This window comes from Stomoxys calcitrans, chromosome 2 (genome assembly GCF_963082655.1).
Source record: "Stomoxys calcitrans chromosome 2, idStoCalc2.1, whole genome shotgun sequence".
In the NCBI taxonomy this organism is placed as follows: Eukaryota; Metazoa; Arthropoda; class Insecta; order Diptera; family Muscidae; genus Stomoxys; species Stomoxys calcitrans.
Genome location: NC_081553.1, coordinates 132,850,685 through 132,872,872, shown reverse-complemented (window position 1 = coordinate 132,872,872; position 22,188 = coordinate 132,850,685). Strand labels below are relative to the sequence as shown.

General features: G+C 39.4%; 1 protein-coding gene across 5 annotated transcripts in view; it reads right to left on the bottom strand.

Moving 5' to 3' along the window:
• Window positions 1-218: 218 nt before the first annotated feature.
• The window catches only part of LOC106096083 (uncharacterized), a 117,644-nt gene continuing 95,674 nt past the window's right edge, over window positions 219-22,188 (bottom strand). For 3 of the 5 annotated variants that reach the window (XM_059362660.1, XM_059362661.1, XM_059362662.1), the window contains 6 exons: window positions 10,030-10,558; window positions 9,753-9,961; window positions 9,133-9,682; window positions 8,393-9,039; window positions 8,175-8,321; window positions 219-1,421 (listed from right to left, as the gene is read on the bottom strand). In XM_059362660.1, coding sequence (XP_059218643.1) covers window positions 1,303-1,421; window positions 8,175-8,321; window positions 8,393-9,039; window positions 9,133-9,682; window positions 9,753-9,961; window positions 10,030-10,487 — 2,130 coding nt within the window. In that variant the 5' untranslated portion in view covers window positions 10,488-10,558 and the 3' untranslated portion in view covers window positions 219-1,302. Of the gene's footprint in view, window positions 1,422-8,174; window positions 8,322-8,392; window positions 9,040-9,132; window positions 9,701-9,752; window positions 9,962-10,029; window positions 10,559-20,011; window positions 20,860-22,188 lie in introns of those variants that run through there. The other 2 variants (XM_013263639.2, XM_059362663.1) reach the window with 2 other exon arrangements.

Below are 22,188 nucleotides of genomic sequence, written 5' to 3'. Positions count from 1 at the left end.
ATGGGGTCAAACTTGAATCGGATAACATTAGTTGATATTGAGTTAGCCCGAAGTTCTTTAAAGTATTATTCCGGAACAAATTTTGCATTTAGTAGCATTATTGAATTTTATATTCCTGGCGTAACTTAAATCCAGCGATTTGGTTGATTTAACAGCCATGCTACATTATACACTACGATGGAACTAACCATAAATTATCAACCAAATTAAAGACAGAATTATTTTAATCAAATATAAATTTTTATTCACTTATATGAACAATGAAATCAAAACATTTTTGAATGTGATATTAACGACCAAATATTACAAAGGTACAAATGTGTGTATGCGTGTGTGCATTTAAGAACCACAAAATACACTATGAAAATAAAGATAGATACACTAGGCCTGCCTATAACAATATAAAGTTTACAAAAACTATATACAAAAACACTATGCAATAACAACAAATTTATTAAAAAAAAGAAGGCCTGACTGAGTTATTTTTCCAAAATTACAAAGGAAGTCCTGTCAATAGACTTGCAAAAACAAAAACTCGATTTTGTGTCAATTGTCTGGTTCATTTCAATCCTCAGATATACTGCATAGAATTATAGTGCCAAGTTGTATTGGATAGTTATCGATAACAGATAATTATAACCGTTTGCCCCGTTTGCTACAACATAAAGCACAGTAGTGGTGTAGGGTAAAACAATTGTTTAAGAACCTTTAAAATCGATAGCATTATCCACTCAGCGATAACATAAAATCTTATACTCTACAAAGTTCTTTAGCATTTACAAAATTATTACAAGTGACCCCTTCGTGTATATTAAAAAATAAAAAAATGTCTTCTTAGTATTTTGTTGAATGGGTCGTGAAGTGCAGGTCAATCAGCAAATCGTATACAAATGTTACTGTTTAACACATATAGAAGTGGTTACTTTACAAGTCATCAACATTTACAAATATTTAATATGCATTCCTTTAACATCTATGTAATACGATATAGTAATAGGTAGGAGCAACCCGTTTTTGTTTATTGTATTTTTTTTCTTCTTTTATTGAATATCAATGGATCGATCACATAGGTACGTTGCGTTAACACTGATCACAATTCATGCTTATGTATAATATCTGGAAGTCTAGCAAAAAGTGCATCATTCTCGGACATGATTTTTTTTTTTTTTTTTTTTTAATTATTTTGTTTGTTGTATAAAAAGTTGTGGGGGGTTTCTTATGGATACTAGACTAAAACTAAATAAATTCAAATGGCTTCTTTACAGGTATAAAAATTGTGTTTGTACAACAAGTAGAGAGAATTTAACAAACTTTGTTAATCATATTAACTAATTGTTTGTACAAAATACAATCACGATTACGAGGTTTACAAATTTCACGATGGTCCAAACGTATGCCGCAGACATCACCAATGCCAGGATCTGCAAGAAAGGAAAACATTTTGTTAGAGAGTTGTATATTAATATCACTCTTTGTTTAATATAATAATAAACAAGTAAAAGCGTGCTAAGTTTGGCCGGACCAAAGCTTGGGAATCCACCACCAGGGATTCTGGAAGTCATAACATACGCCACATGCAAAGTTTCAGCCAAATCGAACAAAAAATTGCGGCTTGTAAAGAAGTCAAATCTGGAGATCGGTTTATATGGGAGCTATATCAGGTTATAGACCGATTCGGACCGTACTTGACACAATTTTTGGAAGTCACAACAGAACACTACATGCAAAATTTCAGCCGAATAGGACAAAAATTGTGGCTTGCAAGAGCTCAAGAAGTCAAATCGGGAGATCGGTTTATATGGGAGCTATATCAGGTTATAGACCGATTCGCACCATACTTGGCACCACATGCACAATTTCAGACAAATCGCACAAAAATGTCGGCTTCCAGGGGCTCAAGAAGTCAAATCGGGAGATCGGTTTATATGGGGGCTATATCTAAATCTGAACCGATATAGCCCATCAACCTATATCAATATTAAGTATCTGTGGCAAAATTCTAAGCGGCTCACCACACAGGCTGGAACTTTGAGCTCCGATAGCGGAATGCTTCGTTTGAGGAGTAGCTGCAACTGCAGTCGCGGAAGTTCAGCGGCATCAAGTGGAGAGTCTCAGTTAGAGGCCGGGCGACACCGGCTCTTGCTTAAATACTGAGTACCTATGATGCTCGATATGAGAAGGCGATTTTTTTGGCGCCTTAAAATAACCAATGGCTATAAAGTCCCCGCAGAGATCGGTCCTATGGAAGGGAACGAACTTACTCATCTACACATGCAACAACAACAACCAGATATGGGGATGTTCAGATTTTAATAAAAGGCTCCTCTTTAAAAAAAAAAGGGTAAAACAAAGTTATTCAGTAGACACTATGCAATAAAAGTATTTTTTTTACAAATATTCAATGAATTTTTTTTATCTTTATTCTTATTTATAAACTGTATAACTTTTGACTAAATTACCGCAAATGAAGATTTGGCAGCCCGAAAGAATTTTCAGCCCCAACTCTGGGGACCTGCCAAGCCTTAACTAATCAAAATTCCAATGATATATCTCTACCTCTTCCCCAACGGCAAATTTTTGAATAGATTTTTCCCACAGTGCGACGTCCATGTTTTTCGACCTAAAATATGTGGTTCTAAGCTATTTAAGGTTCTGCATATTTTGCACATTCATATGCTAAAATATATGCAAATGTGCTAAAAATATGCAAATTGCTTTATCGGCTTTTAAAAGCATTTTAAAACTGGATGTTTAAACTAACTGGCTTAAATTTTGATCAATAATCATTATAAATATGTGTCAGAATAGGCTATACAAGGTTTTGAATCGGAAGGGGGCGGACCCTCGCCCTACCCCAAAAACCACCCATAATCAGAAGTGACCAGATGGAACAATATGGCTCTTAAATGAAAGGTATTTGGGAGCAGAATACGAAACTTATCACAAAATTTTAGTTCAAGATCCAGGAATGCTGCACCAACAGGAAAAGCCCCCCTCTAAACTGGCATTCACACTGATTGGGACAATATGGGACTCAAAGATATTTGGGTTTGAAATGCGATATAAAGGTTTATAGCAAAGAGGAAGGCATACACTATTTTTCAAAATACGATATATTATGGCGATCGGTTAAAGAAAAGACGACCCAAAACTATTTTTATTGCTATCAGTGCTGCAATAAAAATAGTTTTGTTTCTCGGCAAATTTAAGAAACATAAAACTTGAAATCGTTGAATGGTTTCTGAAAAACGTCATAAAATCGTCACACATAATATTTGACTAATAATTTCCGAATTCTCGATTTTCGATGGCTAGAAAACAATTAGAAGGTTAAATTATTAGGAGTGCACGAGATTATTTTTAGTTATTTTCACTAAAACCTTGAATGGGTATATCACTATTGAACATTTAAAGGCATAATTAAAAAAAATCTCTGTAGAAAACACTTTAAAGAATTTTTCTCTGAAGGCAAAATACATTCAAATTTCCTCAACATTTATTCTAAAGACAAAATTTAACCCTCGTGTTATTCCGCGGAGGTAACGATCTTGTCGCTACTTATTAACAAGACAACATCGACTTGCCCACTTGTGAGGATACTTGCGACGGGATCTCGGGAGTTTGGCCAATCCAGTTTTATGAAACGAATGAGAAAGATATCCAAATGAAAGCAGAAACGGGAGGAGGTTTATAAACGCTCGCTACGATATCTAGAGAAAATGGAAGGTCAGGAGCCATTCATTTTAATGATCCGAAGCAATCGTTAAATGCGCAAGCATAGGTTCCACGTTAGAAAGTACGAATATAACTGTGGTGGAACGTATGTCTCCCCCAGCTTCATCGGACAATGCTGGAACAAAAATATTATGGAAAGGTCACTGTAGTTACTATCGAGATGAGCTGAGGACTAACCCAAGAAAGACGGAGCCCGTGCTCTTCACTCGGAGATATAAGATACTGGATTTCAGACTCTCGTCTTTGGACGGGAACACTGTGCAGTTGCCAAGGAGACGAAGTAAGTAGGCCTAGTCCACGATTTGAAACTGTCCAGGAAAAGCAATACGCAGAAAGTTGCCGAAAGGCGATGAGGAACTTCTACTCTTGCCGAGGATATTCGATAGGAAGTGGGGCTTTAGACCATAGTATAAGTGGTATATTCATTTTGTCATTCCGTTTGCAATGCATCGAAATATCCATTTCCGACCCTACAAAGTATATATGTTTCGGATCGTCGTAAAATTCTAAGACGATTTAACGATGTCCGTGTGTATATCTGTCTGTCCGTCCGCTTGTTATAATCACTCTACAGCACAGATACGGTGCACGCAGGTTATGGTTTTTAACGGCCAAATCGGAGCATGTCCGGCCGCTCTGCCGAACTAGGTTCTGAAATCCATAAAAGTTGCAGAAAGGTATTGTAAGCCTTCCGATATTCGATTCAAATAAAGTTCAAATTGGACTATATTTAGATATAGCTGCCATTAAGACCGATATGCCCATTAGGGGTCTGAAACTCATAAAGGCTGTTTTTACTACCCGATTTCGCTGAAATTTGAAAAAGTCAGTTGTTTTAAGCCTCCCGACATCTGACTTAAATATGGCATCTGACTTAAAATTGAGATCTGCCAGTAAGGGTCTGAAGCCCATAGAAAATGCTTTTATTACCCGATTTCGCTGAAAGTTTAAACATTGAGTTGTTTTAACCCTTCCGAAATCTGATCCAAATTAGTTCAGGTCGTATTATATTTAAATATAGCTGTCATATAGACCGACCTGCCAGTAAGAGTCTCAAGCCAATAGAAAATGCATTTATTACCAGATTCGTTGAAAATTGAAATAGTGATTTTTTAACCCTTTCGACATCCGACCCAAATATGATCCAGATCAGACAATAAAGACCGATCTTCCAATTTAGGGTCTTAATCCCATAAAAGCGTATTTATTGCCTGATTTCGCTGAAACTACTAATTGTGTAAGTGTTCTCGGGACCTGAAAAAAATGTAATCGAGACCAGACCTATTTAGATATAACTATGGATACGGTAGTGGAGTTATAATAGAATAGCATGATTAATATATCCATGGTAGTGGGTATCCAGAGAAAAAGTAAGCCATAAAAACAATCTTAACAAGTAAGAAGGCGTTAAGTTCGGCCGGGCCGAACTTTGGATACCCACCACCTCGGGTATATATGTGATCCACATTTCGTCAAAATCCAGTAAAAAATGCATACCTTATGCCCCATAGCAGCTCTATAGATATCATCCGATTTAGACCAAATGCTTATAAGTACAAGTCATTGTTCAACCGAGAGATCGGTCTATATGGCAGCTATATCCAAATCTGGACCGATCTGAGCTAAATTGAAGACAAATATCGAAGGGCCCAACACTAGTCATTGTCCCAAATTTCGGCGACATCGGACAATAAATGCGCTTTTTATGGGCCCAAAACCTTAAATCGAGAGATCGGTCTATATGGCAGCTATATCCAAATCTGAACCGATCAGGGCCAAATAGAAGAAAGATTTCGGAGGGCCTAAGGCAAATCACTGTCCCAAATTTCAGCAAAATCGGATAATAAATGTGGCTTTTATGGGCCTAGACCATAAATCGGAGGATCGGTCTATATGGCAGCTATATCCAAATTTGAACCGATCTGGGCCAAATTGACGAAGAATTTCGAAGGGCTCAACGCAACTCACTGTCCCAAATTTCAGCAAAATCGGATAATAAATGTGGCTTTTATGGGCCTAAGACCATAAATCGGAGGATCGGTCTATATGGCAGCTATATCCAAATTTGGACCGATCTGGACCAAATTGACGAAGGATGTCGAAGGGCTCAACGCAACTCACTGTCCCAAATTTCAGCAAAATCGGATAATAAATGTGGCTTTTATGGGCCTAAGACCATAAATCAGAGGATCGGTCTATATGGCAGTTATATCCAAATTTGAACCGATCTTGGCCAAATTGACGAAGGATGTCGAAGGGCTCAACGCAACTCACTGTCCCAAATTTCAGCAAAATCGGATAATAAATGTAGCTTTTATGGGCCTAAGACCCTAAATCGGCGGATCGGTCTATATGGGGGCTATATCAAGATATAGTCCGATATAGCCCATCTTCGAACTTAACCTGCTTATGGACAAAAAAAGAATCTGTGCAAAATTTAAGCTCAATATCTCAATTTTTAAAGACTGTAGCGTGATTTCAACAGACAGACGGACAGACGGACAGACAAGTCTAGATCGTCTTAGATTTTTACGCTGATCAAGAATATATATACTTTATAGGGTCGGAAATGGATATTTCGATGTGTTGCAAACGGAATGACAAATTGAATATACCCCCATCCTTCGATGGTGGGTATAAAAATGCATTTCATTACGATTTTCGCAATTTTTGTTCTTTGGAGGACTTGAGTACAAGAACCTTGAGTTCACTATTTTTATACCCTCCACCATAAGATGGGGGGTATACTAATTTCTTCATTCTGTTTGTAACTACTCGAAATATTCGTCTGAGACCCCATAAAGTATATATATTCTTGATCGTCGCGACATTTTATGTCGATCTAGACATGTCCGTCCGTCTGTCCGTCCGTCCGTCCGTCCGTCCGTCTGTCTGTTGAAAGCACGCTAACTTCCGAAGGAGTAAAACTAGCCGCTTGAAATTTTGCACAAATACTTCTTATTAGTGTAGGTCGGTTGGTATTGTAAATGGGCCATATCGGTCCATCTTTTGATATAGCTGCCATATAAACCGATCTTGGGTCTTGACTTCTTGAGCCTCTAGAGTGCGCAATTCTTATCCGATTCGAATGAAATTTTGTACGGCGTGTTTTTCTATGATATCCAACAACTGTGCCAAGTATGGTTCAAATCGGTCCGTAACCTGATATAGCTGCCATATAAACCGATCTTGGGTCTTGACTTCTTGAGCCTCTAGCGTGCGCAATTCTTATCCGATCAGAATGAAATTTTGCACAACGTGTTTTGTTATGATATCCAACAACTGTGCCAAGTATGGTTCAAATCGATCCATAACCTGATATAGCTGCCATATAAACCGATCTTGGGTCTTGACTTCTTGAGCCTCTAGAGTGCGCAATTCTTATCCGATTGGAATGAAAGTTTGCACGACGTGTTTTCTTATTATATCCAACAACAGTGCCAAGTATGGTTCAAATCGGTTCATAACCTGATATAGCTACCATATAAACCGATCTTGGGTCTTGACTTCTTGACCCTCTAGAGGGCGCAATTCTTATCCGATTGGAATGGAATTTCGCACGACGTGTTTTGTTATGATACCCAACAACTGTGCCAAGTATGGTTCAAATCGGTCCATAAACTGATATAGCTACCATATAAACCGATCTTGGGTCTTGACTTCTTGACCCTCTAGAGGGCACAATTCTTATCCGATTTGAATGAATTTTTGCACGAAGTATTTCGTTATGATATCCAACAACTTTGCCAAGTATGGTTCAAATCGGTTCATAAACTGATATAGCTGTCATATAAACAATTCTGGGGATTTGATTTCTTGAGCTTCTAGAGGGCGCAATTCCTATCCGATTTGGCTGAAATTTTGCATGATGTATTTTATTTTTACTTTCAACAACTGTGTCAAATAAGGTTCAAATCGGTTCATAACCTGATATAGCTGCCATATAAACCGATCTGGGATCTTGACTTCTTGACCCCTAGAGGTCGCAATTATTATCCGATATGCCTGAAATTTTGTACGATGGATCCTTTCATGACCATCAACAAACGTGTTTATTATGGTCTGAATCGGTCTATAGCCCGATACAGATCCCATATAAATCGTTCTCTCTATTTTACTTCGTGAGCCCCAATGGGCGCAATTCTTATACGAATTGGCTGAAATTTTACACAGGCTTCCAACATATAATTTAATTGTGGTCCGAACCGGACCATATCTTGATATCGTTTTAATAGCAGAGCAACTCTTTTCTTATATCCTTTTTTGCCTAAGAAGAGATGCCGGGAAAAGAACTCGACAAATGCGATCCATGGTGGAGGGTATATAAGATTCGGCCCGGCCGAACTTAGCACGCTTTTACTTGTTTTTAAAATAAAGATGTCTGTGTGACTTTTAACTCCTGACATCCCTTTAAACTGCTTTGAACAACCCCGACTTACCGGCAGAATCTACACCGACAATACGCAAATATAAAACGGACATCAGGGTTAGAGCGGTTTCCACAAAACTAAAAACTTCGATTTTCAAGTGACCCAAATGATACAGGCCAACGAAACGGCGATGTAAATCCAATAGATATTTGCTATCTGAAATAAATGGAAGATATGATCATAAAGCGCAAATCATTGGACTGGCCGGAAATGGCTTTCAAACTTACTCTTCTCAATATCAATCAACTCCACAGAGCGTGCCAGAAAGGGAGCCTTTATTGAGGCCAAATGGGAGCCCCGATGTGGCACGGAATAAAAGAAAACTCCTCTTGCTGCACGCCAGAAGGGAGCTGCTGCCGGACGACCACTTTCCCAAGCATCCACAATAATCTGCTTGATAAAGAGTCCTCCCTTGGAGTGGCCAACCCACACAATTGGATGGCCATAGCCCACACGTTTTTCTATCAAAAGTTCGGCCATTTCTCTAGCTCTCTGAGTGAGATTGGAACGTGTCTGTTTCTTTTTCCACAGCGGACGCCAGAGATACTGATCTGTGGTATAGTTGACAGCTATTACACGAACACCGGGGCAATCGATAGGTAGCCAATCACCGGGCCAACATTTGGAATAATTCGGATCATTTGGCGAAGGTTTGGGGGGTTTTGTGTTCTTCTTGGTTGAATCATTGTTGTTATCCTGGTTTTCTTTATCCTCGGCATGGGTAGGTGATTTTTCATCCTCATTGAGCATGGAATCGATTTCAGCTTGCATAAGGCGACCATTGTCGTTCATGCGTAAACGGAAAGTGGGGAAACTGTATTCAATGCCTTCGCAATCTTGAACGTCGTTGGGTTCTCCGCATATAAAAGAATATCTGCAAGGCAAAGGTGACAAGGTAAAGGGATAGTGCTTAAATATAGGGGGCCATTCGATGTCTATCTTTGATGGAACACCTCAATGTACTTACTCTGCATCTTCGAATTCGTCAGCTTCTTCATTGGAATGCTGTTTCTGTTCAGGATGAATAAATCGCGCCCTTTTCTGCTTATGCGGCGGATGTGCCAGAGCGGTGCGCGAGTGACGTGGTCTCTTTGGTGGCCGCACCGGGGGTTTGGGTGGCCGGTCAAATTCCACCGGCTTTCGTTCATTCTCCCACAAACCCTGCTTCCACGTGTTTACCAACGATCCATGTAATCCATGTATTAATACAATGTCCGCCCGGATGGGCTGCCCCGGTGGGGGTTCGGCCAAAATATTTATTGTGCAACATTTTGGGGCCAATTGCTCCTCGAATGGAACTGTCTTGTTTTTGCTCTGAAAGTTGGACAAAGACGCCCTGGGTTCACGCAAAAAAGGAGAAAATAACGGAGACTGCGGTGTACCTTCTGGCGTAGTCGGGGGACTCGATATATCTGGACTACTGGGCGTGGAATTGGATACATCTGGCAGACTTTCTATGCCATCACCCGACTTACGAATTTTCAATAGCTTCAAAATTGGCTCAAGGCGATGCGATACTAAAAGAGTAGCCAGAACTTGAGAAACAAGGGAACCCAATTAGATAATCTGCCCATGAAGGACACTCACCTTGGACCGAGGACAAATTCATGGAAATGGTATTAGCGGCAAAAGCAAATAAATTTGATAATGACTGGCGGCTAGAAGCAATACTACGTAAAACTTTTAAAAAACGCACATCTCTGATGCCTTTAATACCTCGCACAACACCATTGGCCAGGGGAAATATTAGCCGCAGAATGACTCCGAAAGCCACTCGCATGCTCTTGTTCTGCTCTCTGTTCCAGAAAGAATGCCGATTAGTTGGTTCATCCAATAGGAATGAGAGGGAGAGACTTGTACTTACTCTTGCATGAGCTTCTCCTCGTTGGTGGCATTGACCAGTTCGGTGATAGTTTCCTCTTCCTCACGTCTATCGATTTCCACTTCACTCACGTACAATCTAGAGAGGCCACAATCAGCGTCCGCCAATTGCTCCTCGGAGTCTGTGATTACGTCCTCATTTTCCTCATCATCCGCGTCATCTTCAACCGATGCAGGGACATTCTCAGGTGTCTCATCGGGGGAGCTTTGGTTAGGGGGATAGTTGTATATCAGGGAGTTATCACATTTATGTATTGTCGCATTTTCATGCTGAGAGAGGTCTTTGAGGTTGTCATTGTTGTCGCTATGGTGGTTTTTAGTCGCTTTTGAAGCATCTGCTGCTTTGCCGGCATTGTTGAAGTGCTCATCTCCGATGTCCATGGGAGTTGTGGAAACTCTTTCGCAAGTGCCACCAGCATATATGTGGTCGATGTTTAACATTTTCTTAAGCTTAGCTTTCCTCTCCTTTTCGTCCTGATAGTTTTTATTTTATATCGACTGCTTCATGATTTCTGAAAGCATAAAAGTAAGATGGCATATAGTTTAACTGCAAGAAATATTTTTCTCTATCTAACAGAATAGGGCAGGATGGCAAACGACGTCATCAACACATGTCAAGTAATTAAGCATGCACTGGATAATTTTTTTTGTGTTCCCTTGTTTTATTGGCACTACTGGTTCACACATTGTTTTTTTTTTCACAATTTTAAGCCAATTACAAGTAAAAATATTCTAAGGATGAACATTTTTGAACTTGATCGAAAAATCACATCAAGTAATAAACGGTCAAGAAGTCCATTCGAGGAATTGGTCATTCTGTTAACGTGTAGTGCACAGGTTTTTTTAAGGATTGCAAAAACTTTTTGTGTGCTTTTAAAAATCGAACTTGTGTTCCATTCCTCCAATTGTGTGTTTACAAACGCCTAAACACATTGCACCACAGCCGCTTATATCCAAACAATGTTTTAAGGCTCATTTGAACTTAAGGTTGGTTTACGTAAACACTTTGTAGGGATGGTGGTCACAACGCACAATGGGATAGATTCGAAAAAAAAACTACTAAAAAATTTGTCATTGGAGAACGGATAGAGATAAATCTTTGAAATTTGAATGTTACCGAGATCTTGTGCAAAATTTGAACGCACTAAAATTGGTCACCTCGGCATTTTGAAAATTGTCCGGGTGTCTCTTGGCAAGGCACTAATATTAGTCACTTCGGTATTTCCGAAATTTTCCGGACTGCCAAATCTTCATTTGAGGTTAGATTTTCAAAGTTCTTTTACTGCCTGATTTTCTTTAAAATGGGTATTTTTACAAAATACTCGTTTCGGCAAAATACTCAAAATAGGCATTTTTTAGTAAATTTGCTGTGGAGGCTACAAATATTGTTTGGTGCAAAAAATTGTTTGCATGCGTTTAGGAGACATATAATCTTATATATAAAAATCAATTTGTGTTTGTTTGTAGGTTTGTTTGTTTGTATGTTTGTGTGTTCTTTATAGACTCAGAAACGGCTGAACCGATTTTCTTGAAATTTTCACAGATGGTGCATAATGATCCCGTGGTGAAAATGGGGTACTACGTTTTTTGATATCTGAGGGGGCGGCGGATCCTCCCCCTTACCCTAATTTTCAGAAACGCCAGATCTCGGAGATGGGTGGTGCGATTTAAGCGAAATTTTGTGTGCTCTCATATAGTACCCTAGAAATAAAAATTTGGTATCCAAATTTCAGATGGGGCTGCCCCCCAAGTGTTTTGGGGGCAGCCTCTCACCAAAAACATCCCTCAAAGGGAACAAATTTACGACCATAGCCATATGGAGCTCAAATGAAAGGCCTTTGGGAGTAAAGCACGAATCTGATATCAATATTTGGGAAAAGTGTCTATGGAGCCAACCCACCCCCTCAACACCACCCAAATAGTAAGTATTTGCTGACTTTTGAAATACGAAGCTCAAATAAGAGGGTTTTTAGAGTGTAACTCGAATGCGATACATATTTTCAAGGCCAACTCACTGAGTGGCCGCCCATCCCCCAAAACACCTCCCCAAGCCGGTCATATTTGCCGACTATGGAAATATGGGGCTCAAATTAAAGGTATTTGGGAGTAGACCACGTATCTGATATCAACATTAGGGACTAACTGTCTAAGGGACGTCCCACCACTATAACAACTCCCAAATAGGACGTATTTGCTCACCAAGACAATTTGGGTCGTAAAGAGAGTGGAACTAAATATTTATAGTTTTTAGGGTCAATACCCCAAACCGGACATATTTGCAGACTTTTCCAATAAGGAGTTTAAATGAGATTTGAAAAAGAATTTTGTATCCAAATTTGAGGCCAATGGCAATATGGGGTTCAAATAAATGATATATGAGAATAGAGCATGTTGCTGATATATTTTCCGGGATTAGTGTTTGGGCGACCACCCCAATTCCCAAAACACCCCTAAATCGGCCTTATTTACCGACCATGTCAATGTGGAGATTAAATGAAAGGTATTGGGGGGTAGAGCAAGAATTGATACCCACTTTCGGGACCAATTTTCTGGGGGGAACCCCTTTCCCAAAATACCCCACAAGCAATTTTTTAGTGACCATCGCAAAATGGGGTTCAAATAAAGGTATTTGGGAGTAGAATACGAATTTGGTATCCAAATTTAGGACCATGTATTTAGGGCATCACCCCTTCGCCAAAACACCCCGCAAAGGGTAAAAATTTTTCGACCATGCCAATATGTGGCTCAAATGAAAGCTATTTAAGATTAGAAAACGGATTTGATAACCTATTTTGGGCCATGTGTTTGGGGGACGCCTCATCGTGTAAACTCGCGTAAACCAATGGCAATAAGGGGTTTAAATAAATGGTTTTTGAAAGAAGAACACGATGCTGATATTTTTTCAGGGCCAAGTGCCTGGGGGACCACCTCACCCCCGAAAACACCCCTAAATCAGATATAATCAGAGTATGGGGCTGGAATAAAGTATTTTAAGAATGGAGTACACCTTACATCCAAACTTAGATTAGTAGACCAATAAAGTCATATGGGTTTCGTACAAAGGCACTTATATTGTTAAACAATTAGTCAAGCGATATACTACATTCGTAGCATGGTATTTCACTAAAAGCTCTTTAATTGTCGAAAAGAAATATTCCAAGGAAACTTTTGTTCCATATAAAGTAAAAGAAGGCGCAGCGGAGCGGGCCTGGGTCAGCTAGTGTAAAATAAAAACGTAAGACAGAATGGGGGATCTGGACTTTGTGTTTTGAGAACTCGAGGGGTTTTTCCAACTTAATAATAAAAAAATGCCTATTTTGAAGTACATATTGCACCCACTTAATGTTACATATATTGTTCAAACTTCACAAAAAACACATCTACAATATGTCCTCTTCACAAAACAAAAACTTAAAGAATTGAAGCAACTTTAACTTTAATCAATGAAAATACTAATAAAAATCCACACATATCTCTTGTTTCTTATCTGCATAACTTTTAAATGAAAATTTCAAATTTATCTATGAACATTCCATTAAGGAACAGGGACAAACTTCTTACATATCAATGAGTGTTGCCCGATTCAAGTGTTTTAAGCTTAATGAGAAGGGACCTCCTTTTTATAGCCAAGTGCGAACGGCGTGTCATTTTTTCAAATTGCAAAGTTCCTCACAAATGTCGCCAGCATTAGGAGGGATAACCACCGCTGAAAAATTTTTCTGATGTTCGGCCAGGATTCGAACCCAGCATCATAGGCGTACATGCTAACCTCTGCGCAACGGTGGCCTCCAACTTTTAATTGAGTTATAGGATATTGACGTACACTGCAGCAAAGTAATTGTAAATTTTGTTCCCGTAAGGATCGGTTTATGGGGACTATATTAGCTTATAGACCGATTCGGATCATTCTTGGCATGGATGTTGAAAGTCATAACGCAAGTCTTTGTTCCAAATTTCAGTTAAATCGAATAAAAACTGGGGGTTTCCACGGCTCAAGAAGTCAAATCCGGCGATCGGTTTATATGGGGGCTACGTTGGTATATCGACCGATTCGGATCATACTTGGCATGGATGTTGAAAGTCATAACAAAAGCCTCCGTTCCAAATTTCAGCCATATTGGATGAAAACTGGGGTTTCCCAGGGCTCAAGAAGTAAAATCCAAGGATCGGTTTATATGGGGGCTGTATTTGTTTATATACCGATTCGGAACATACTTGGCATGGATATTTAAAGTCATGACGCAAGTCATAATTCCAAATTTCAGCCAAATCGGATGACAAGTGAGGCTTCTAAGAAAATCCAAATGCTTTCGAAAATCGCCTAATCGAAGCCAATCTCGGGTAAAACTTAAAAAAATAACAACAAAATCTCGAATATCCCCGAAACTTGTGGAGATATTGTGTACCTTAAGATGACTTTTTTGTAGAAATTTTTGAGCAGTATTCAGCAAAAAGGAGGAGGCTACCGCTGCTCAGAGGTTAGCATGTTCGCCTATGACGCTGAACACTTGGGTTCAAATTCCGGCGTAAACATCAGAAAAAAATTTCTAACGATTGGGTTCAAATTTCGGCGTGAACATCAGAAAACATTTTTTAGTGGTGGTTATCCCCTTACTAATGCTGGCTGCCATGTTAAAACTTCGCTGCACGACGTTCAGACTCGACATAAAAAATGAGGCCCTTATTTTTGGGCTTAAACTTTAATCGCACTCAACTCATTAAAATGAGGGATGTCTATTTTCATGGAAAATTTAGTAAAAGTCTTAGTATCCTGCAAAAACGAGTTTTCGGAATCGAACCTTAAATCAGGATTTGGCAGCCCGACAATTTTTCGAAAAGCCGAGGTGAGCAACTTTAGTACCATGCCACCGTGGGCCTTGAAATTTTGCACATGATCTCGATAACACCTCAGCTCTTACCATTACAATTTGTAAATAGTTATCTCTACCCGTTCTCAAATCGCATATATGTTACAATTTTTCTTTCGATTCTATCCCACTGTGCAACGGTCGATGTATGAAACAACAACGCGCGTCAACAAAATTCACCCCGCATTTGACAATACTTTCAACAATGCCTGTGTGTGATAATGAAACCCCTAGGATGGGATGGGGGCATGCTAATTTTGTAATTCCATTGGTAAAACATCGAAATATTGATTTGAGACCCAACAAAATATATATACTCTTCATCGTCATGACATTCCAAGTCGATTAAGCCATGTCCGTGCGTTCGTCTGTCTATCGAAAGCACGCTAATTTCCAAAGAAATAAAGCTATCCACTTTAAAATTTCAACAAGTACTTCGTATTTGTGTAGGTCGGTTGGGATTGTAAATGGACCATATCGCTTCATGTTTTGATATAAACCGATCTCGGATCTTGACTTCTTAAGCCTCTAGAGCGCGTAATTCTTATCCGAATTCGATGAAATTTTATGTAAAGTATTTTGTTTAGACTTCGAACAACTGTGCCAAGTATGGTTTAAATCGGTACGTAAACTGATATAGCTGCCACATAAACAGATCTTCAGATTTGATTTCTTGAGCCTCTAGAAGGCACAATTACCAACCGATTTGGCTGAAATTTCGCACGTAAGTTTTCTATGACAGTGCCAAGCATGCTTCGAATAGATCTGAAACTTATATAGCTCCCAATAAACCGATCGGCCGATTTGATTTCTTGAACCCCTAAAATGCGTAATTCTTATCCAACTTGACTGAAATTTTGGCCTGATATAACTCCCATATGAACCGATCAATTGTGGTCCATGGTAAAGACGATATAAGATTCGACCCGGCATGCTTTTGCTTGTCTTTCTGTCAATTATGGGGATTCGAAATTTATGGACCTATCCGAACGACATTGGGCATGGTTGGCTATACCAGCGTTATTCACTCCGAGCCATATAATACCAAACGAGATTTCAGACAAGGAGACAGCATATCGTGTGATTTCTTTAACATCCTGCTGAGAAGAGTGTACGAGATGCAGATGTGAATTGATATGGCACACTAATCGCAAGAGAACACCTGCTACTCGCTAACACCTATGCCGACGACGTCGACATCGTAGGTGAGTCACCGGAAGTAGTAACTACAGCCATTGAAAAAATCGAAAGAGATTACGTGAAAATGGGTCTAGCTGTAAATGGAAATACGACGAAATGGATGGTTTCAACTCCCAAAAAGCCTTGCACAACCGAGCAGTAAAAGAAAATGGAGAAAGTTGGGAACCACAACTTTGATATAGTCAGTAATTTTATCTACCTCGGCACCGCCGTATCCGAAACGAATGACACCAGTTTTGATATAAAGCGAAGAATAATACTGGCAAACAGAAGCTACTTTGGGCTAAGCAAGCAGTTTAGAAACAAGGCCACCTCTCGACAGACGAAGATTACACTACACAAGACACTGATACTACCCGTGTTGTTATATGGTTCTGAAGCATGGGTACTTGTGAAAGCAGATGAGGCAGTGCTTCATTCTACGTAAAATATATGCACCGTTTGCGTTAATGGAGAACATAGGCGACGTATGAACCACGAGCTGTATGACGACGATAGCATAGTTACACGCATCAAAATACAACCGTTGCGTCGGCAAGGTCATGTTGTCAGAATGGATGAAAAAGTCTTTTGAAGGCAAACACGGTTGTACACGCAAACCGGGAAGACTAAAAGCCCGATGGAAAGATCAAGTGGTGGGAGACACCTCGAAATTTGGTGTCAGAGATTTTACAATGAGCGCATAAGATCATGGCGCTTGGAATGCTATTCCGCGTTGGGCTAGTGGAACAAAGGTTCTATCTTAGTCAATTAAAGTAATTAAAGTATAGTTAGCGTTATTCACTCACCGAAGGTAACCCAACCTGTATACATATTGACAAGCCATAGGATTCAAAAAATAAAGTCCCGGGATAGATTTAAAAGGGTGCTGTATATGTTTATGTACCTTCTTGGCTTGAATCTGTTGTGCGTATAAGAGAGCATAAGTGTATATCGCATAACAAATTTCAACCAAATCGGATAAAACTGAGGCATTCCGTTGAATCTGAACTGGTATTACTGGCGTTCAGAAAAATCCACCAACTGCTCAATAGCCAGACACTGAATTTAATGCTTCAATTCATGACTTTGGACATTGCGGCTAAACAAATTGCTGCGATCACTCCGGTAAGGATAAGATATATTTTCTTTAGCTATGGGGCGGCTATGGGCACAGTGTTATCCTTGATGTAATGCTCGATGTTGCAAGTGGTTTACACATTGCTTGACCGGCTATTTAATAAAAACTATTGTATCAACATGACAGATGGTCAAGAATTGGGGGGCTGTGAACGCTCCAAGACGCCACCGTAGCGCAGAGGTTAGCATGTCCGCCTATGACGGTGAACACCTGGGTTCGAGTCCGGGCAAAAACATTTGAAACAAGTTAAAGCGCACTTTGTTCGGCCAGGCCGATCCATACCCTTCACCATGGATCGCATTTGTCGAGATCTTTTCCCGGAATCCCTTTTTAGGCAAAAAAAAGGATAAAAGAAAAAAATTGCTATGCTATACTGTATGAAGTTATGGTAGGATTCGGACCATAATTCGTTGTGTAAAGTCTCAGCGAAATCGAATAAGAATTGTGCCATTTAGGAGCTCAAGAAGTAAAATCAGAAGATCGGTTTATATGGGAGCTGTATCAGGCTATAGACCGATTCAGACCATATTCGACACGTCTGTTGAATGTCACGGGAGAAGGCGTTGTACAAAATGTCAACCAAATTGGATAATAATTGCGCCCCCTAACGTCTCAAGAAGTCAAGTTTCAAGATAGGTTTATATGGCAGCAATTTTATGTTATGAACCGATTTGAACCATGGTTGGCACAGTTCTTAGAAGTCATAGCAAAATTTCAGCCAAATCGAATAATTAGTGCGCCTTCTAGAGGCTCAAGAAGTAAGGATCTAAGATCGGTTTGTATAGCAGCTATATCAAAACATAGACCGATATGGCCCATTTATAAAACCATTCCCAGAACTCTGCCATTTCCATAGGGAAGAACATTCTACACGGATGAATCAAGGCTGGAGGACAAAGTTAGCCTGGAGGTCTACATTGAGAATTCAGGAACTGAGATCAGTTTTCGACTCCCTGACCATAATACGGTCCTGCAGGCGGAGATCCGGGCGATCACGGAATGCGTGAGGTGGTGTGTGTGGCAATAAAGCTATCACGTTGAGTGTGAACATCTTTACAGACAGTAAACTGACCGTCAGGGCAATAACAACCAGGAAGGTAAGGTCACGAACAGTCTAAGAGGGAGATTAACATTTTCTTTGAGGAAGACACGATACGCATAGTTTGGTTGCCGGGTCACAGCGGAGTAAGGGAAATGAAAGAGCAGTGAAACCAATGTGTCTAGTAAGGCTCAAATCGGTCTATTACCTGATATGGCTCCCACATAAACCGATCTCATGATTTGACTTCAAGAAATTACAAACCTCATTTTTTGTCCGATTTGCCGGAAATTTTGTATGTGGTGTTCCGTTATGACTTCCAATAACTGTGTCAAGTACGGTCTATAACCTCATATAGCTCCCATATAAACCGATCTCCTGATTTTACATCTTAAGCCCCTGAAGTCGCAATTTTCGTCCGATTATGATTGGCAGTACGGACCAAGTCGGTCACCCAATTTGACTTCTTGCGTCCTTACAAACCGCAATTTTTTCCGATTTGGCTGAAATTTTGCGTGCAACAAATGTGCCAAATATGGTCCAAATCAGTCTATAACCTGATATAGCTCCCCAACGAACCGAACAAGTATAATCGAGGGACTGATTATCCTTGTTCGGTTCGTGGAAGCTTTAATTTTTGTTGGTTGACAGATGTTTGGTATGTAGAATAAAATTATGCCCTTCAACAAAATTTATTTTGTATAAATGTTTAGCAGGTGGTGAGTTTCCAAGATTCGACCCGGCACGGTTTTACTTGTTATATGCTTATTATACCCTCCAGCGAAAGATGGGGGCATATTCATTTTGTCATTTAGTTTACAACACATCGAAATATCCATTTCCGATCCCATAAAGTGTATATATTCTTGATCGTTCCAAATCGTCCTAAGACGATCTAGCCATATCCTACAGTCTTTAAGATTGTGGACTTAGGGATATTAAGCTGAAACTTTGCACAGATTTTTTTTTTTTTTTCGTTCATAAGCAGGTTAAATTCGAAGATGGTCTATAGCGAACTATATCTCGATATAGCCTCCACATATACCGATCCGCCGATTTAAGGTCTTGGGCCCATTAAAGACACATTTAATACTAGATTTCGCAGAAATTTGGTATAGCGAGTGTGGTGTTCGACATTAGTACTCAATATGGTTTAGATCGGTCTAAATTTGAATATAGCTGTCATATACGTATAGCTATCTCCCGATTTAAGTTCTTAGGCCCATAAAATTTAGTACCATCAGTGTGGATTTAGTACAATTAGTTGTTTTACACTCTTACGTAGCCCAAATATGGTGGAGATCGGACCATATTTAGATATAGCTGCTATGGGCTCATATACGATGAATTTACCAAAGTGTTATGACGAACAGTGGTTAATATATAAATCCGAGGTGGTTTATATATATCCGCATTTTTACTTGTTTATGATATGATGGGGCTACGATTTAAGCTCTCTTTTGTATCAGACTCGTAGGTCTAGATTTATGAGTTAAGTTTTCATCCGACTTCGTTTCCGTGGCATCACAATGAGCTAAAGTCTTTAAGTGATTCTGATCATAGACCGCCTTTATCGCCTTATCATGCCCCACATATTATGAGGTAATAATTAATAATGTGAAGCGTGTTCCCTCCCCAGGTACAATGAGCTTATCAATATTTGTTTTGTATCATTAAAGTGTTTACAAATGAATTTCATTAATTAGCAAATGTTTTACACAACAAAGATATGGCTCACCTTAATTTTGACAAATCATGATTAGCAAGGAAACTATGAATGTAATTTCGGGAAAGGAAACTTATTTTATTTTTTTGAAAATATATGAAACAGACTTTTTTACAACGAAACAACAAATGTTAGTCAATTGCGTTATAAAGATTTCCTATTTATAAAAATCGTTTCGTCAATATTTAGATTGAGAACTAGTCTTTCAAAAGACCACACTTTACTATTCCATTTTAATCACATTTGTTTTTTGATCCACTTTAAATTGTTGATAAACATTGCCATCAGTCACTTGGCTCTCTTTGCTTGCACTTAAATCCGACCATCCATCGAGAATAAAAAAAAAGTTGCATTTGGAAGTGATTCAAAACCGATCAAAGTTCATCGCAGAATCATGTTTGTACAATTGTATTTTCTTTTGTTACAACGCAGAACACACACTAAAAATGAAGTGCCCGAGACGATATCGCATTGAAAATTATGCGTCCGCCGCCTATAGCTAGACCGTCTAGCAACGCTTTATGTTTTAAACTGATTTCCAGTATTACTAATCACCATTTCTGCTTATTGGCATAACATGACCGATGGGCATATGCTCGATGACATTATGTGGTGCTGGGATTAGGTCTAGCGATGCCATAATTTACAAACAAAGGTTCAAGTTCCTAGTTTGTCATTATTTACTTTTCGGCCGCAAGACCGCAACCCATTCTGGGTAATCTTGCCCGTTTGAAATTCAAATACCCAATTTCTTTTTGAGGTGTAAATAGCAAGCAAAAAAAAACACAGCACATAAAAATTATTTTCAATATTAATGCGACTAAAACTCAATGCACTTTTGCCACAAAACAATTCCGCAATACTAGATTGCGATTCGAGCTACATCGTAAGGGAACCGCCGACGTTCATCGACCAACAGACATGTTCGACAGACATCTGTTCTTTCATTTGACACGATTGCCGGCCAACAGAGAATCCGAAAGCTATCGCCCACTGTTCTTGAACTTGAACGGCCATCAATGAAAGCTAAGCAATACAGAAGAAGGAGACAGAGTGACAACAACAGCAAGCGCAGCAAATGTTAATCGAAAGTGCATTCGCGTGTAAACAAGTCTATGTCTTAATCAAAAAAATATACCCTCTATGGCCCAAAACTAATAGTAGACCATTCATAGACATCAGAACAAACACCATCCAATTGGATTCGTAAAAGTGTAAAGCATCTGGGCCCTGACGCAGAAGGCATCATTTTCCGACGTTCTCTACGAACAAGCCAAGGCAGCATATAGTAGCACAAGATGATACAGCGTAGTCGACTTATGAGTAAAATTGCAAATTTTTCCCATGAACATTCCACTAAGGAACAGGGGCAAACTTCTCACATATCAATGAGTGCAGTCCGATTCAAGTTTAAGCTCAATGATAAGGGGCCTCCTTTTTATAGCCGAGTCCGAACGGCGTGCCGCAGTGCGACACCTCTTTGGAGAGAAGTTTTACATGGCATAGTACCTCACAAATGTTGCCAGCATTCCACCGCTGAAATTTTTTTCTGATGGTCTCGCCAGGATTCGAACCCAGGCGTTCAGCGCCATAGGCGGACATGCTAACCTCTGCGCTACGGTGGCCTCCTATGAGTAGTTGTGTAAAAAAGCCACGAAAGGAAAGATTTATAGTTAGCTACTAAGAACGACTATGGGCTTCAAAGCAATGTATTTTGATTTCTTATACCCTACACCACAACTTTGGGACAGGGTTTAATAACTTTGTGTTTGCAATGCTAAGAAGAAGACGGGCTAGTTCTATTGTAAGTATACCGATAGGCTTTGAACTGAGCTATGTCCGTCAGTCTGTCTCTACATGTATTCTTGTAATCAAGGTACAGGTCGCATTTGTTGTCCGATTACAAATTTATATATATCCAAATAAGGACTGATTTGCATTATATTTGCTTTATATGCTTAGAAGCCTTGTACAATTCAAAGTCTCAAATTTAAGCGAAATCTATTTAGGTTAAGTTGAAAAGAGAGTGCGGATATTAATTCGTCCATCGTGCAGATATTAATCAGCCCCATGTCATTATGGACATACACCTAAATCAGCAATCAGCTTCTTGTGCGCTCTTAATACTAAAGAGTAACCTCGAAAAAGATAATCTAAGTTTGGAATTCCGAATGGGTCTTTTATGGGTC